General features: G+C 39.9%; 1 protein-coding gene across 1 annotated transcript in view; it reads right to left on the reverse strand.

Moving 5' to 3' along the window:
• The window catches only part of asap3 (ArfGAP with SH3 domain, ankyrin repeat and PH domain 3), a 113,229-nt gene that overhangs the window by 14,085 nt on the left and 79,821 nt on the right, over nt 1–19,323 (reverse strand). The window contains exons 18-23 of the mRNA XM_028818370.2: nt 18,565–18,650; nt 15,334–15,449; nt 12,200–12,267; nt 9,451–9,558; nt 7,341–7,530; nt 5,366–5,654 (exon numbers count right to left, since the gene is read on the reverse strand). Coding sequence (XP_028674203.1) covers nt 5,366–5,654; nt 7,341–7,530; nt 9,451–9,558; nt 12,200–12,267; nt 15,334–15,449; nt 18,565–18,650 — 857 coding nt within the window. The remainder of the gene's footprint in view (nt 1–5,365; nt 5,655–7,340; nt 7,531–9,450; nt 9,559–12,199; nt 12,268–15,333; nt 15,450–18,564; nt 18,651–19,323) is intronic.

Below are 19,323 nucleotides of genomic sequence, written 5' to 3' on the forward strand. Positions count from 1 at the left end.
GTGAAAAACTATTTGCCCCCTTCCTGATTTCTTATTCTTTTGCATGTTTGTCACACAAAATATTTCTGATCATCAAACACAGTTAACCATTAGTCAAATATAACACAAGTAAACACAAAATGCAGTTTGTAAATGGTGGTTTTTTATTATTTAGGGAGAAAAAAAAAATCCAAACCTACATGGCCCTGTGTGAAAAAGTAATTGCCCCCTGAACCTAATAACTGGTTGGGCCACCCTTAGCAGCAATAACTGCAATCAAGCGTTTGCGATAACTTGCAATGAGTCTATTACAGCGCTCTGGAGGAATTTTGGCCCACTCATCTTTGCAAAATTGTTGTAATTCAGCTTTATTTGAGGGTTTTCTAGCATGAACCGCCTTTTTAAGGTCATGCCATAGCATCTCAATTGGATTCAGGTCAGGACTTTGACTAGGCCACTCCAAAGTCTTCATTTTGTTTTTCTTCAGCCATTCAGAGGTGGATTTGCTGGTGTGTTTTGGGTCATTGTCCTGTTGCAGCACCCAAGATCGCTTCAGCTTGAGTTGACGAACAGATGGCCGGACATTCTCCTTCAGGATTTTTTGGTAGACAGTAGAATTCATGGTTCCATCTATCACAGCAAGCCTTCCAGGTCCTGAAGCAGCAAAACAACCCCAGACCATCACACTACCACCACCATATTTTACTGTTGGTATGATGTTCTTTTTCTGAAATGCTGTGTTCCTTTTACACCAGATGTAATGGGATATTTGCCTTCCAAAAAGTTCAACTTTTGTCTCATCAGTCCACAAGGTATTTTCCCAAAAGTCTTGGCAATCATTGAGATGTTTCTTAGCAAAATTGAGACGAGCCCTAATGTTCTTTTTGCTTAACAGTGGTTTGCGTCTTGGAAATCTGCCATGCAGGCCATTTTTGCTCAGTCTCTTTCTTATGGTGGAGTCGTGAACACTGACCTTAATTGAGGCAAGTGAGGCCTGCAGTTCTTTAGACGTTGTCCTGGGGTCTTTTGTGACCTCTCGGATGAGTCGTCTCTGCGTTCTTGGGGTAATTTTGGTCGGCCGGCCACTCCTGGGAAGGTTCACCACTGTTCCATGTTTTTGCCATTTGTGGATAATGGCTCTCACTGTGGTTCGCTGGAGTCCCAAAGCTTTAGAAATGGCTTTATAACCTTTACCAGACTGATAGATCTCAATTACTTCTGTTCTCATTTGTTCCTGAATTTCTTTGGATCTTGGCATGATGTCTAGCTTTTGAGGTGCTTTTGGTCTACTTCTCTGTGTCAGGCAGCTCCTATTTAAATGATTTCTTGATTGAAACAGGTGTGGCAGTAATCAGGCCTGGGGGTGGCTACGGAAATTGAACTCAGGTGTGATACACCACAGTTAGGTTATTTTTTTAACAAGGGGGCAATTACTTTTTCACACAGGGCCATGTAGGTTTGGATTTTTTTTCTCCCTAAATAATAAAAACCATCATTTAAAAACTGCATTTTGTGTTTACTGGTGTTATATTTGACTAATGGTTAAATGTGTTTGATGATCAGAAACATTTTGTGTGACAAACATGCAAAAGAATAAGAAATCAGGAAGGGGGCAAATAGTTTTTCACACCACTGTATCTATCTATCTATCTATCTATCTATCTATCTATCTATCTATCTATCTATCTATCTATCTGATTGAGCTTAAAAATCTTTGTGGTGAAATTTCAACATAAAAAAAAAATAATCACGATTAATTATGGTATACAAAGTCATGCGATTAATCGCAATTAAACTTTTTGATCGCTTGACAGCACTAATTTTAATATATATATATATATATTTTAATGCACCTCCCAGAGAAATATATTATGAAAGTACTGTACCTTCCTCTTTTAAATCCTACCACAGTCTCTTAAAAAGTGACACTTTAATTAAGCCATAAAATGGGGCTATGCAGATATTATCCATTCAAATTAGCATGAGAGTTTTAATCATTAAAAGGTCAGAAAATCTTATTAAAGAAACACATAATCTGTACAATTAAATACTTAAAAAACCTTTCGCTGAATAGCTAATATTTTGTAAGATGTCTGTTACTTGACCCATTAATAGACATTTAAAAATATATAATGTTTGCTAGCACAGTCATTATAAAGTTAACACTACATTCTCAAAACCCACTTTATACAGTTCAGAGATGCAGTGGGCTAGAGTCGTTTCTGACAGCACAGAATGCCAGTCCAGTACAGGGCCCACTCATGCACCACACACACACTTGGCACTCACATTCCTACTGGGGCCACTTTGGACTCACCAGTTAATCAAACACATCTTTGGGAATGTGGGAGGAAAACCAGTGCAAGACAAGGGGAGGACATGCAACATCCATACAGATGATGAGCAGGCAAAGATATGAACTGAGGAAGTTGAGTCACTGAGGTAGCAGCACCACCTAGCGCATCGTCATACTCATTATCATTATTATTTTTTTGGAAGATGACTATTAAGGCATCATGTTACAGAAGTACAATTGGAGCACAGACAGTTTAACAGAGTCACCCAGACTCACACAATAAGCCATAGGCAGGGACTACACTAATACTCGGTACAGTCTAATGCCTTGACCACTAGGGGGCCACAGTGACTACCTTACTGGTACAGTTCAGTTTGTTCCAAATTCCCACAGCGTAATGTCTGGCAGGTTTACTGATTCACCAGGAGTAACACACTTGAGTCATCAGGGAGCCTGATTTACAAGTGCAATGGCTTTATTTTGTTATTTTCTCAATATGAGAACTTGCAGGTTCAGTAACTTATTTTAGTTCAAGCATTCAGTTAGTGGCAGGTACTGAATCTACATCCATGTGTTGTACACTCCAGGACCAAACCACTTTGGGTTCACATAGTCTGCTTTACTAAGGCAATATAACAATCTCCATATTTATGCAATATGAATGTAGTCAAGCGATGAAGTGACTCAGTAAGGGTTACACAGTAAGCCAGAGGTGTTGACTGAATTAAAAATCTTAATTCTGTGTAGCCTGAAGCCTTGGACACCAGGGAGTGACACTGCTTGCACAGGGTGCCTCGAATCTGTGCAGGGAACAATGAAATCTCAAGACTATCAAGACATTCTGAAGTGAAACGTACTGCCTGGTGTCAGAAAGCTCTGTCTCAGTCACAGGTCACAGACCTTCCAACACACACAGCTAAAAGCGCCCAAGAATGGCTAAAAGTAAAACATTGGACTATTCTGAAGTGGCCTTTTATGAGCCCTGATCTGAATTCTATCAAACATCTATGGAAAGAATTGAAACATACAGTCTGGAGAAGGCCCCCTTCAAACCTGACCCAGCTGGAGCAGTTTGTTCAGGACAAATTTTCTGAACTACCTCTGGACAGGTGCAGACATCTCATTGAGACCTACAGGAATCGATTGTTTGCAGTGATGGCTTCTAAAAGTTGTGCAACAAAATATTAGGTTAAGCATCATATCATTTTTGCCCAGGCCATTTTTATTTGTGTTGTTATCTAATCATAATATCCCTCGAGGTTGCTGGATATCATCGCCGGCCTGTACACTAGTACTGTGAGTGCTGTGCAGAGTGGAGGCAGGACCTCTGCGTTTTTCCCAGTTGATTCTGGGATTCATCAGAGGTGTGTTCTGCTCCTGCTTTGAGTACTGAGAAAAGCGCTATATAAATGTAATGAATTATTATTATTATTATTATTACTCTGCTCAATGCTTGTATGGACTGGGTGTTGGGCAAGGTCGTGGAGTCCAGTGGCCGTGGGGCATCTGTTGGTGAAGAAAGGTTCACGGATCTTGACTTTGCTGATGATGCTGTGATCTTCGTGGAGTCAATGGAGGCTCTGATCGGGGCGCCTGAGAGACTGAGCGAGGAGTCTGAGTGTCTGGGCTTGTGAGTGTCCTGGATAAAAACCAAAGATCCAGGCCTTTAATGACCTCTTAGGCACAGCCATCAGCAGTGTGTCTGTTTGCGGAGAGAGTGTCGACCTTGTTCAGAGGTTTACTTACCTTGGCAATGACATTCATGTCTCTGGTGACTCTCCCTATGAAGTCAGTAGATGGATTGGGAGAGAATGGGGGGTCATGAAGTCACTGGAAAGGGGTGTGTGCCTCTCCCAATATTTATGCAAAAGGATGAAGGTCCAAGTCTTTAGAGTCCTGGTGCTTCCTGTTCTGCTATATGGTTGTGAGACATGGACGCTATCCAGTGACCTGAGATGAAGACTGGACTCCTTCAGTACTGTGTCTCTCCGGAAAATTCTTGGGTACCGTTGGTTTGACTTTGTGTTGAATGAGTGGTTGCTCACAGAGTCCCAAATGAGGCACATTACCGGCATCGTGAGGGAGCGTCAGTTACGGCACTACGGCCATGTGGTGCGTTTCCCCGAGGGTGATCCAGCTTGTAAGATCCTCCTTGTTGGGGACCCAAGTGGCTGGACCAGACCAAGCAGTCGCCCACATAACACCTGGCTGTGGCAAATAGAGGGTCATTTCCAGAGAGTGGGACTGGACCGCATGTCTACCTGGGGGGTTGCAAACCGAGATCTCAAGTTGTTTCGTTGTGTAGTTTGAGCGGCATCTAAACTATTCTGTTTAAGTCTGATTTTTGTAAAATAGTGAATAAACATTGATGGGTGCCAATTACTTTTGTCAGTTTCGAGTTATTTTAGAGACAATTGTGACTTCTTTTTTAATGGGGGGGGGGGGACCAACAAATCTGTCCACGTTTGAACTTTCCCTCCATTGTCACAAGGATGCTCTATAAACATGGAAGGCATGTTCTCTTAAATTGAAACCTTTTCTGCTTTAAAGTGGTCATATTTGCTAAGTTTTAAGGCTTTTTCTTTTACATTTGGACACTGGTATCCTAAAGCCCCATTGTAAACTGTAAGAACAGACAAGGCATTTTTAAAATCAATAAATAACTTCACTTCAGAACACAATTTCCAAATACCAAATTAATGTATACCATGATTATAAAGTACTGAACATATCCTCTCTAACCACCAGAGGGCCACACTACCTGCTTTTCATACACAGCATAATTATTTCTGCACATATTATGCTGCCTATTATTTATGTATTTCTTCATAGAGTACAGTACGAGTACAGGGAGATAATGTGATTCATCTGAAGTCACAAATTAAATTAGAGATGAGGTCTACATTGGGAACATGGTCCACATCTCCTAACCACAACACCACCTTAAAATGTACATTTATATTGTGTGGACTATTAAAATTGGACAAATTTTATAAAGTTGAACCAACCTTATGACACATAACGAAAACTCATCTTTTACTTAAGCTATCTCCTGCTACTACTTTACTTAAATGCTTGCATTGTTGTTACCTGATAGGTCCAAGATGGGTCTGATCCGTTCCATTTCTCCGGGATTCAGGTTGTACTGTACTGTCCCAGAAAGCAGTCTGCCTATGTAGCCGGCAAGCAGGCTCTCCAGCACTCTTGGGGGCAGAGGATCGGCGGCACACCGGACCATCTGGCTGACTGAGACTGAGGTGGCCTGGTGAAACTTGGGAGTTTGAGTTCTCATATCCAGGATGTGATGTTGGATTTGAGGGGCGTCGTACAGGAAGTTGGCACTCATAAGAAGGTGAGGATATTAGTGGATCTGATCGACCTAATTGAAAAGTGGAAATAAGCACCCGAACAATCATTTGTGAGCTATTCAAGCCTACTAATGCTAATCATTTCAATAATTAACACTTAAGTGCCGCTTACTGCATTTACATACCATAATACAGGGTGGCCCATGAAAAAGTGTCCTGCCTCCACCAAGACGACTGCATTACATGGTGAAGAGAAAAATGATCAAATTTGGTACTCACATTTAAAGAAGATGCTGAAAGTGATCTCCAAGGAAACAAGGTAGGAGACACAACCGCAGCCGCCTGTCCAGCGGCAAATGAGACAGAAGTCGTGTCGGTGGAGGCGGGCCACTTTTTCGTGGGTCACCCTGTATATGACAACATTCTCAAATCTGCTTAGTCCAACTCAGGGTTTGTAGGGGACTAGAGCCTATCACGGCAGCTCTGGGTGCTAAGCCCAATGCAGGATCCAGCCAAGTAGAGACATGTAGAACGTGTAAACTCCACATGGACAGCATACTCTGTAGTGTAGCCAGTGTTTAAAGTATGTCATTTTGATCTGTAAAGTTTATTTCATTGTATCTGATTTTATTCATACCAGAAACATTTAGGTAAAACAGCTGACAGGAAAAAGACACAAGTCTCTCACATAACACACAAGGCAGGGAGATGAGATGACTCAGGTGTTACCTAGGACTGAAGTGCTGCTGTGCCTTGATCAATATTATGGCCAGTTTCACCAGAGTCATTCAGCTATTTTCAGGGCTTCCCATATTAATATTATCAAGCAAGCTGGCTGATGGTTAAGGAGACAGACTTGTGACAAGAAATAAACAAACTGTTTAAGGCAGGGTATTCAGGGTAATGAAGGAATGTGCAGGGACCCAAAAAAGCTCAGTTTCTGGTAACTGTTCCATTTTCTGTGAGTGTTGAACCAGCGAACCAGATTGCACCCATCTTATGAGCTTGCACGATCATTTTTGAGACTGTAGAAAAGGTATAAAGGTTTAGACAATGCACAGCACAGCAGAGCTTACCTATGGACCGATGGAAGACATCATTCCTGCGTGTGTCTAGGACATAATGCTTTCCCACTCTCTCTGTTAAAGACTAGATGAGCGGCGATCGCAGGAAACATCAAGTCCATCATGCTTTGGCCAACTATAACTCCCCTTTGACTATTGTTTTATTATGAGTGTTAAGCCAATATTAAATTGAAAGCTAAAATATAATCTTCCTTTTGTGCGACTGATTCTTTCTTCCTTTTAGAATCAGCGCGTACTTTATTTTATATGTTTTTAAGTATATTAGTGGTATAGTAAAGGTTGCACCCTCTACAGTAACTTCCCAGTGAGTAAGCACTCCCTACTGGGTACACCATACAGAATTTAAACCTAGGAAGCCAGGCTCATGAGCCAGAAGCAGAAATCACTGCACGGCCATGCTGCCCTCATTTCAAAACATAACATTGTTAATTACTCCTTCATTTCTTGATTTCTTTTTCAATTGTTTTTCCAACTGTTCTTTTAATGGCATTTAGCTGTAATACTGTCCATTTTGGGACGGTCCAGTTCTGTCTTTAGTAGGCACAACACTAGGCTAGGCTCCAACTCCTTGCTACCTTGTTCAGAGTGAAGCAGATTTGGGAAGTATACTGATGCATGAATATTGACTTGGACTGAACTGAAAGAAGATGTAAATCACAGTCAGTCACTCACCTCGCTGAATGCTTTTGACAGGCAGAGGAGGCGGCACACCATCCAAAGGCGAGCCCTGAAAGGACCCCGTTTTGAGAAACTCAATATTCTCGTAGGTCTTATTAGTGACGCAGGTGTTCACATAACTCCACCGATGAGACGCTTTTCCACCTGACATCTGTGATCTCTGTGACCTCTGAAGTGGACTAATCTAATACAGAAAAAATGAAGAACATGCCATATATATATTATGCCTGTAATTGCGTCTTTTCCAGTTTCCCAAAACCGAGCAGCTACTTAGTTGGCAAAGTAGGATCCAGCATGAGTCAAACGCATAACAAAGGAAAATTTCTCAGTCCAATAAAGTTTGTTTTAAAAAAGTTTGGCGAAAGTTCAAAGCAACACATCCAGCCATCCATTTTCCAACCTGCTGAATCCGAACACAGGGTCTCGGGGGTCTGCTGGAGCCAATCTCAGCCAACACAGGGCACAAGGCAGGAACCAATCCCGGGCATGGTGCCAACCCACCGCAGTCAAAGCAACACAGTTCACATAAAAATAGAGCAAAAAGTCATTACACATGCAGAATAAAAGGTAAAAGAGGAAAAAATGATTCAGATACAAACTTAGCTTTTTCTTGTTAAACTTCAGTTACTTTCTATACTTGCAGGTTGTGTTAATTCTCTATGAAGAACTTACATATGCTTTACTTAATATACTGTATTCAGTACACTTTGTAGGTATAGCACTTTCAATACGTTATGATACAATTTGAAAACTGCTTGCCCTCCAACAGCAAGGCAGAGCACAAATTGGGACTAATCTGTAGTCAGAGGGACAAGAAATCATTAAAAAATTCCATTTCAGTTTAGCCTTTGAAGGATCTTCTTCTATAATACGCTACCATGGCTGTTCGTTTGTCTGTCCAGGATTTTAAATCACCTGTAGCTCGCAAACCATTTCACCTATTGACCTGGAATTTGGTACACATATACTACGTGAACTCTACTATCCGCTTTTGGTGTGATGATTTTTATTACTCTTTTTATTTGAATTTTATTTTATTGTAGAATCAACTCTCTGCAGTGCGCAGCAGGGTGGGCATGCGGTGCATGCGTACGTGCACTGTTCTCATTCCCTACCACCTTCATGGTCACTTCCCCTACCTCTTCATATCTTAAATCATTCTTGAGGCAGATTGAAGACTTAAGTGCCAGCTTAAGTGAAAAGTTAAGAAAAACGTACTAAGTAATTGTAGCACAAAAACTAACTTAATCAGTTTTAATGCGTAAAGATGCCGACGGAAGAAGATAAGCAGAGGGCCGCTAGGGTGGAGAAAAGAAGAGCTGCTCAGGAAACAGCAAGCGCATCAACGTCTGAGCAAACGAATGCTAAACATACAGAGAAAGAGGAGGAAAACTAATGAACGCTCAAGTCAAGTGGATTCACTGCACGTTATCGTGCAGTGAGCCGTTACTGGTATAATATAATCTCCTACAGTCTAAGCATTAATATATAGGTAAATATTTGAACATAACTAAGAAAATACTTCAATCAATTTGACATAACCTTACTAAATAGCAAATGGCTCTTACAATGACTTTAAACTCCACTGTTCTATATGACAAGCATCCTTGTTCTTGGCTTCTAAATGATGCCGTATGAGGCGGACATTCTTTATCTCGTCAATACTCTACCCTAGTGCATGGTGCTATGCTGCTCTGCTTCCAAACTAAGACCAAAAACTGAAAAATCTCAAAAGAAGATAAAGTAAGTAAATTATTTTATTGTCACTTGACACAAGTATTGCTACTGTTGGTGTTAATAACATTACAAACGTGACACTGCTGCTTAGCCATTTGTGTCTCGTTGAACTGGCTTATGACGATAAAGAAGAACAGTGAACTAGTTACAGCCCCGCCTGTGTCCTCACCTCTCCCAGTTCCCATTTCTTAAAAGCACAGAGTCCATCTAGAAGAGACTGCTGAAGTAGGTGCATTAGTGTTGTCCAAAGCTTACTTCGGTTCTAACAGCTACTCTGTCCGTTTGACAAAAGTTACATGCTGGCAATCCCAATCTTTTGTCGGTTTTACACAATATATACTTTGGTGTATATAAATGTAAAAAGTACCTTTTCATCTAAGTCATCTTCACTGTCATAGAAGTCATCCTGCTGAGCTTCCCAAGTATATTCCACATGGATCTGAGAGTTAAATTTCCCAGCCAGGACCTGCTCCAGCTGAAACACATAAAAGACCAAAATGAGAACACTTTTAACAGAAGTTGCGGTACTTCCACCTCCACCTAACTGCTTCTTCCCTGTCTCCAAGCTTCTTTACTGGACAGTCCCAGCCTGGTATACTGTGCGCGTGGGTGATTCTACTTTAAAATTAAATCTACCGGTGTCACTATTGTCAAACAAACAAACAAACAAAAGTCCAAGCATTGGCAGCTAAAGGTCAAGATGTTCTTGTAAAATCAAATCATAACTTTATCTTCAATTGTTTAGCAAATCTGGGTATCAAAGCATTTCTTATGACTGATGTGCTTGTTTCAATAAACTACAGTGGACTCAGAAAGTATTCAGACCCCTTCAGTTTTTGCACATGCAATTATGTTGTGGATTTCATTTAAATGGACAAATTTGCCACTTTCCCCCCATTAAAGTAAACCCATGATGAGAAAGTGAAAACATGTACTCAAAGTGTTTGAAAAAATGAATAAAGATCATCTTTTTTAATAAGAACTGTACTTAATATGATGAATAAATAAAATCACGTTGAACACTGACCTGTACACCAGTGAAAAATAAAGAATGATCAGCATGCTGTTACGTGAAGACTGTTTAGGGGTCAAAAACTGATTTTTGCTCAATTTTTCATAACTGACACCCTGTCATTAAATGCAGACCCTTAAAGTGCATTTCACTGGTTTTTGGTTTCTCAGACTGTGAAAACATGAAATGTGATCTTGACAGGACAAATGTTTTTGTGATAGTCCAACCACTGGAGACTTGATTATCAGGGAACAGTAAGTCAAGGATCTGACAAAGGCAATGCATTGTTTGTTTCTACCCAGGGTCAGTACATTTCAAAATTTTGTGTAATACAAGTTATCTGTTCAGAAAAGCAAAAAGATCATCGCTTAGGAAATTTGTTTAAATCAAATCCGTCCCACTGTATTAAATTTTAGGGATCCAGAAGTATTATGTACAAAAGGTCAAACACCTCGGGGTCAGAGTTTTTCACAGGATTTGGATTTTCAAATATTTGTAATTCATTTTTAGATCTGTTCAAACTGCTTTACTTCTATAGTTCATCATCCATTTTTCTTGATCTACATATTCTAACACAAGATCTTGAGGAACTGATGCCAATCTAAGAAGCACTAACTTCTTCATGGGCTGGGCCATTTACCGAACTACTGTTTTTTCATTATTTATTTAAAATGATTGGTTTTGTTTATTCTTCTTTCTCTACTGCTTTACTCTAAGAAAATCTGAACAAACAAAAAAAATTCTAACTTGGTAGAAGGCACATTTTATCAGTAATCTATGGCAGATCTGTTCTGCTATGCACTGTATTCTGTCTGGTTGCTCTGGACTAGTCTGTTATTAATTGTTAATTACCTAATTTACATGAATTTAAGTGTTTCTGGATTTTTTTTTGTGTCACTTGTAAACGCTAAACAACATAAAACAACTCAGACAAACAAAGTAAAGTGAAGGCAAGCAAACTGTCACAATGATCCTAAATGGCGTCACAGAACCTAATCCTGGCAGAAACCAACGCTGGACTGCTTACCGGTCTGTCACAGGGCACACTTACACTCGCACCCACTCCCTCATACTGGGACAACTCAGACATGCCAATGAATCTTAAGCACAAACTTTTAGGTTGTGGAAAGTAACCCAGAATATCCAGTTAGTGCCGTCAGTAATGTAGAGAATTTTATCTCGGGTGCAATTATTGCTGTCTGAAGCAACATAAAGGATTTTGAGCTAATTAATTGAATCAAATATACAATACTGTCATTTTCATAAAGTTTTTATTGGAGTTTAGTGATTTGGCAAGGGCTTAATTTTTCTATTTTTTTATGACAAAGTTGTATATTGCCCAGATTCAATAGAATATGTTGCCAAAAAAGGTATATAATATTCTCAATCTAATCATCTGAGTACATTTCAACCATTTAATCTTCAAAAGACTTCAGTTTTAATCATTGAAGTTAGCACAGATAGATAGATAGATAGATAGATAGATAGATAGATAGATAGATAGATAGATAGATAGATAGATAGATAGATAGATAGATAGATAGATAGATAGATAGATAGGAGTACTGTATTTGTTCCAAGATGGAATTCTGGCTTTGTAAAGAAGCTGAAGAAATAGCATAACTAGCAACAACAACACCACCCAGCAAACACACACAAAAAGTTACAGAAAATAAGAAAACATTTAAGGTAAGAGAGCCTTCCCAGTGACACGATATGACAGCATATTGCCGTATGTCCGACAGTGTTTCTTGAAACTCCTGTACCAATTATTTGTTGGATGAAAGTCCTTATTGTTGGTGTGTCAGAGAGAGGATACACATAATTGTTCATAATGGCCATCAGTTTTGTCTTCTTTCTCTCCACCATTACCTCCAGCAGATGTAGAGTATGTCCCTTGTCTGAGCTTCCCTTTGGAATCAGGCCTCTCATGAAGTGATGTTACCAGCCCAGCAGACAACATACTGGCTACCACACAGGTGCAAAACATATAGAGGATGTCATTACCCATATTAAAAGGAACGCAGTCCACTAAAAAAAAAAAAAGAGTCTGCTATGCCCTGTCTTATACAGTCTTCCGAAAAGACTAACCAATGTTCCTTACCAGTTCTGTGCATCTTGTGTGGTTCAGTTTCTTAGCAATGTCCAAGGCGGTTTCTCCAGCATTATTAGCTGAAATAGAAAAAAGGAAGTGAATGAATATTTGAAGTGTTATAAAAACATCAGAACTCATTCTTTTTAAGGAAAGACTTTCATCAGTCTAACCCAGACTGTAATCCACTAACTTCAGCCCAGCTACACCAGGCAATTTTACAAAAGCAAGTTGATCTCATCACCTTATACACATTTTACAAGACATGAACCCAATTTTATGCTACAGAAATACATTACCTGTGGTCTCTACGTCATACACTAATCTTTTCTTCTCAGCTTAATATGGCAATGCGATGGCCATACCTCGTATAGATAGATGATCATTTTGCCAATGATATGGTATTTCTACACTTCTGCTGGATAATTTATTGACTAACGGTACTCAATGGCAATGGGTCAGAGAGGGGATCTGCAGGTCCTCCAAGCACATCACGAGTGTGTCTCATTACTGAGCCTGCCTTTTTTATTAGCTTGTTGACTTGGTGGGCCTCTCTTGAAGTGATGTTACCAGCCCAGCACTCCACACTGTAGATCGTCAAACTGACAATCATAGAGCTGTAGAACATGTGAAGATGACACTGTCCACATTAAAGAAATGCAGTTTTCTAAGAAAAAAAACTGCTTTCCCCTTTCCTATATTGTTCCTTTGTGTTATGAGAATGGTTCAGCCTGCCGTTTATGTGGCAAACCAAGTACCTGTAGAAATCTGCCACTTTCATATCCACTTCCTGAATAGTGACCGTGGCTCTTTGGGGAAGTAAAAGTCAGTGACCAGTTCTTTGATTTTGCTGATGGTCAGACACAGACTGTTCACAAAGTTCTCCACCTGACTCCTATACTCAGTCTCAATCCCCTTATCAATACACCCCAAAGTGCAGAACCATCTGAGAATTTCTGTACATGCCATTGTGTTATACTGTATTTATAGTCTGAGGTATACAGAACAAATAGTAAAGGATGCAGGACTGATCTTTATGGTGCGCCAGTGTTACTCACATCCACATTTCAGACACTGTCCTTGAACCTCACAGTCACTGAAAAATATATTCATCCACATTTGGAGTTTATTGTTTATTTTCTTTTACACAACAAATCTTGTATTGAGGTAGTTTTATGCCATTGAAGAACAAAGAAAACAATCAAATGTTAAATTGAAAACAAATCTGTCATGATTTATTTTACTTAATTGTAAATAAAATCAAATTTTGTTAGCAGTTACTAAATATTGATTTTTCATAGAGACACTTCTGGTAGAAATTATAGCCATACAAAATTTAAGAGATTTTTCTTCTAGCTTTTTGTCTAGACACTGTAATTTATACCTTTACATCTTTCATTTTTCAAACCTGTTTATTTCACCACATGGTTACAGCAATTTGGAGCCAATCCCAAGTTCAATGGGTGCAAGGCAGATACGAGCCAGCCCTGGTCCTAGTCTGTTTTGACTGAGGAAGCAGTCAAGTAAGACAAGTGAAACTGTCTGGTGCCTGTCCGCCTTCTAGTGAACTTCTAAAGCCCTACAAAATGTCCTGGGACAGACAAGGAATTATTATATATATATATATATATATATGGGCGGCACGGTGGCGCAGTGGGTAGCGCTGCTGCCTCGCAGCTAGGAGACCCGGAACCCTCCGGGTGCTCCAGTTTCCTCCCACAGTCCAAAGACATGCAGGTTAGGTGGATTGGTGATTCTAAATTGGCCCTAGTGTGTGCTTGGTGTGTATGTGTGTGTGTGTGTGTGTTCTGCGGTGGGTTGGTGTCCTGCCCAGGATTGGTTCCTGCCTTGCGCCCTGTGTTGGCTGGGATTGGCACCAGCAGACCCCCGTGACCCTGTAGTTAGGATATAGCGGGTTGGATAATGGATGGATGGATATATATGATCTGCTTCTTGCAACTGAAAGAGGGCACCGTGGCGGATGTTAGCCGACTTGCTGACCAACCACAAGCGTTACCTGGTAGGTAACCAACCATACAATCAGATTGTGATTCAGACTACGAATGCCATGAATATATATATATATATGTATATATATATATATAAATATAAAGGTTTGGGTGCTCCTTGAAAAAAAAAAAAAAAAAAAAAACAGAATCAGACAGATCGCTTTCAGAATTCAAGGAAGAGACACTGATTTCCAGGAGAATTTGGATTTTTTTTTCTGTATCAATCATATGAATTACTTGCCTTGCACTTGAGGAAGCAAAGCAAAACTCTGGGAACAATACCCACTCCAGCCCCCCACCTCTCAATGCCAGCCTTGGCACCAGCCACAGACAGAATGCTGGTCCACTGCTGAGAAACTTCTTTTGACGTGTCATCACACACAGACAATGGTTGATTTAGAAGTTTCGGTTTACAGGAGATGTTTAGTGTTACAGACACTTTCAAAGAAGAGCAAAGTAACCCAAGGAATAAAATAGCAGAAAAAAAACCAGGAGATTAAGGTGCTAATACAGCAGGGGCAAAATCAATGTCATAAGCCACTGTTTTAGAACAATGCTTCTTGACTACTGGATCATGGTCCAAGGTCATGGGCTAATGGGGCTGGGTCAAGATTTGCTATTGTTTATAATGGTTATAATTGTTTTATAATGGCTTTTGATCACCTCCCTGCTCTGAAGATCATGCTCGATTCACCAAGTGAGACCCCACTTTCCCTTGTGATCTTCATGACGGAATCACCAAGGGGATTCATAAAGACTCTTACTTGGGAAAAAATGGGTCATGAAATCAAAAAGGTTGAAAATCATTGCTTTAGAGTGTCATATGACACACGAACAGTTAAAGAATAAGATAAATGTGAAAAACTACAACCAGTTCTAGAAAAAAAACAAATGTCTGGTTGTCTAGCATTTGTTAAAAAGGAAAAAAAAAAGCTCTGATGAAGTAGGTGACTTGTTTACTCATCCCATCTTCAGCATTCTATAATGTCATAAGTCCATGACAGAGAGTATAAAAAGAAAATGAAGTCATTGAAACTCAAGGCTTATAATATCTCTAATTTCACATCCTTATGGGCATGAACAGTAACAAAAAAAATCAAGTTTCAGCTTAAGCATTCTTTGCCAATGTCTACTTACTTGCCTGCAGTGCGGCTTTTCCCTTCAGCAGTAGTTTGACACACTCGACTTTGTTCAGCTGACAGCTGTAGTGCAGGGCTGTGCTCCCATCTGTCGTCGTCTTCTCTATGCTCCCACTGACCACAAATGTGGGAAAAACAAATTATTTCTAGAAAATACAGATTCATTGGAACTATTCTCTAAAGAAATCTAATCCATGTCAAATAATGACTTTGGACTCCAGGTTTCTAATCAGATTTCAAGTAGTGAAAGGGCTCTGAAGTTTGTGGACTTAAACGTTTAGTTAAAAAAAAATCAGCCAGACTGCTTTTTTTTTTTAATATTATCTACAGTAATGAGAGCCGTATTCATTTTCCCTGTGGGCTAAATTATATATTTAATTTCAAGAAAATGTAATAATTAGTAAAATAGCACAACACCCTCTCACTCTGCCATTTTCAGTAATTGATTACTCCTGTTCAGAGTCATGGAGTTGGAAGCATTAAGTACAAGGCAGGAACAAACCCTGGTCATGGTGCCATTCCATCACAGAGCACACACACATACTCACTCACTCACTCACATACACACCCATAGTCACCAATTTAGGGTCTTCAATTAATCTAACAAGCACGTCTTTGTGATGTGGAGGAGAACATTGTAGGAAAGTTCTTAGTTCAGTTCAATTGTAAAGTACTTTTTCACACAAAGGGCTGTGGAAATCTGAAGAAAAAACTCAAGTCAAGGCCTTCAAACATCATGAAGACCTTTGACGGGCAGGTCCTAAAACAACTAATACACCTGGTTTTAGAACATGTGGATCCTCCACAAGTTGCCTATCAGACAGGTATGGAGGATGCTAGAGCCCACTTCCACCTGGACAAAGCCTGTACCACAGTCAGGAGAATGTTCTTTGATATTCCCAGTGCTTTTAATACAATTCTGTCTCATTGACTGGAGAAAAGCTCAAGGCTCTGAGTCTTGATGCTCCTACAATCGCTTGGGTCATAGACTACCTGACCAACAGACAGCAGTTTGTAAGGACTTTGTGTCAGAATGGTGGTGTGTAATACTGGAGCACTTCATTGACCTGTCCTGTCTCCCTCCCTGTTCATGTGTCTTCCTCTACACAACAGACTTCCAGTACAATATCACTGCTGGCCACCTACAGAAGTATTCAAATGACTTGCCCATCATAGGCTGCATTAATAATGGAGATGAGTCAGAGTACAGGATGGTTGTGGAGGACTATCTTGAGGTGTACACAGAAACAGCTGAATATCAGCAAGACAAAAGAGCTGGTGGTGGACATCTGGCATGCCAAAGTGCCTCTGAGACCAGTCTCCATTCAGGGGGAGGACACAGAAGTCATGCAGAGCCACAGGTATCTAAGGAGTTCTCATAAAAACAACACACTGGACTGGTCTGACAACATAGTGATGCTGTCCAAGAAGGGCCAGAGCAGACTGTACTTCCTAATGAGATTCGAGACTTTTGATGCAGCAAGCTGCCGGAGATGTTCTATCAGTCCATAGTAGCCAGGGTGTTGGGTGCTGCAGTCTCCTGGGGGAAAAATGCCAGCTCAAATGATGGACAATACCTGAACAAACTTATCAAGAATGTCTCATCCATCACAGGGATAACTCTGGACACACTGGTAGCTGTTGTGGAAAAGAGGATGGTGGTAAAATTGGATGCCATCATTAACAATCCCTTGCAGGAGGTGTTCTTTTGGAGCATTTTAGCCGTAGTTTCATTTCTCTACAGTGTGCTAAGAATTGCCTCTGGGGGTCTTTTCTGCACACTGCTATCAGGTAATTTAATGCTTCCTCCCAACGTACTCTTTCAATTCATTTTGAAATTTCTGCACAATACACATTTATTTATTGATTGATTGATTGGCTGTATTATTTGTCCTGTGAGTATGTAGCCTTGTTTTCAATGTTTCTGCTGCTGTGTGCATCCAAATTTCCTCTTGGGATTAATAAAGTTTCTCTAATCTACTCTAAATGTAAATCTTGCAAGCTATTAAAATGTATCTGGATGATGCTGTATATTAGAACAACTGAAATATTTGATAATCTAGTGAGAAGGGTGGCCTAAAAAGTCTACTTTCATTTGTGAAATGTGTTATGTTCAAATTTGGAAATCAAAAACTACTTCTTCACAGAAGTGCTTGAAACAAATGACTGTGTCATGCAGAAGATGCTGACACTCTGGGGTTTTTTAAAGGTGTTTCGATGATACATTAGGAAACCTTGATATTCCAAAACCTACTTAAACCAATTGAAGATTACAAGGACAGTATTGGGTGCAAGGCAGAGGCCAATCGTAAAAAGCGATTGCAGTGTTCACTTCCACACACACTCACGCTCACATCAGGGCTAATTTAGACTTGTCAGCTGAAGGCCATGTCACATTAGGTGACTTTTCCAGCAATCATCATTTATTTAGTTAAGTTTAGTGAGTCACAAGCAGTTGGCAGTGTGCTCCCATGAGGCTAGTCGTGTAAGGTGACAAATCCTGCGACTCACTCCAACTAGTCTGTGAGTCGGTCTGATGAAAATCAGACAGGTTTGATTTTGACTTCAGTTGCAAGGGTGGGCTCTATGTGCATGACAGCTAACAACCAATGGATGCTCATCTGAAAGTAACTGCATACAATGCAATGATGGGGAATAAGGAAGATGGATGTTTATGGCCTCAAAAACAGAAAAAGAAGTTAATCTGTCTGATGTCTTGTGTTTTATCAGGCTGTCACAAAAAATGGTGATCATGGGTGCTGGAAGGTAGGGACTCAGTTACTCAATGTGACAATTAAATTATTAAAACTGATGTGGTCTGGAAACAAGCTTGGCAATTCTGACAAACCTAATGACTAGAAATCGTGTAATGTGACACTGACTTAACCCATACAGCCTTGGGGAGAACATGCAAACTCCAGACAGGCAACACTGGATGAAAAACAGAGGCAACTTAACCACGTAGTTGATAGACTGAATGCACTTCTCTAATTTGCAAAATCATAAACTGTATACACCTTACAAAGGTACAATTATATTTCATAAATTTGTTGAATCACATCCTAGGAGGCACTGCATCACTGCATCATAATGGCAATGCTCAAGTTTAACTGAGCTTTACAATGGAAAATATGTCAATCAGGACAAGACACTATTTCATGAACATTCATGTTAACTGTACTAGCCTGAAAATAAAACTTAAGAGAAAACATTTAAAATTGCACCAAACCTGTTCTGAATGAGAAAGTCGACAAGCGGCAGGGCACTCCGATCAGCCTGCTTCACTGCTAAATGTAGAGCTGTTTCACCAAGATCCTGAGGAGGGATAAACAGTTATAGTCCATTGTTCATTAAATGTTTGTGAAATTCTCTTCTCCTTTATTGAACTAATTGGTCCTAAGTATTGGGCAGAAGTAAATTTGTCCTAAATATTTTAAGACAAAAGTTGTCCTAATTAGTAATTTGTCCTAAATATCTGGCAGCAGTAAATAACCCAAACCAGCTCTGTTTCAAAAACTTGGACTATAAAGGAGAAAGACGCCAACTCAAGTCCCACCACTAATTGTCTATGTGACCCTGAATGAGCCACTTGATCCAAAAGTACACCAGTTCTAGAAATCATACAAAGAATTGTACTGCAATTTAAAAAAAAAACATAATATATTTGTTCACAACATAACAGATTTGAGAATTTTATCTTCTTCTATAATACGCTACCGTGGCTGTTCATTTGTCTGTCCAGGATTTTAAATCACCTGTAGCTCACAAACCGTTTCACCTATTGACTTGAAATTTGGTACACATATACTACGTTACGTTTACTATCCACTTTCAGGGTGATGAGTTTTATTCCTCTTTTTATTTTTATTTTATTTTATTGTAGAATCAACTCTCGGCAGCATGCAGCAGGGCGGCCGTGCAGCACATGCGTATGGGCGCCGTTCTCATTCCCTACCACCTTCGCTAATCATTCTTGAGGCAGAAGACT

The sequence above is a fragment of the Erpetoichthys calabaricus genome, chromosome 14 (genome assembly GCF_900747795.2).
Source record: "Erpetoichthys calabaricus chromosome 14, fErpCal1.3, whole genome shotgun sequence".
Taxonomy (NCBI): Eukaryota; Metazoa; Chordata; class Cladistia; order Polypteriformes; family Polypteridae; genus Erpetoichthys; species Erpetoichthys calabaricus.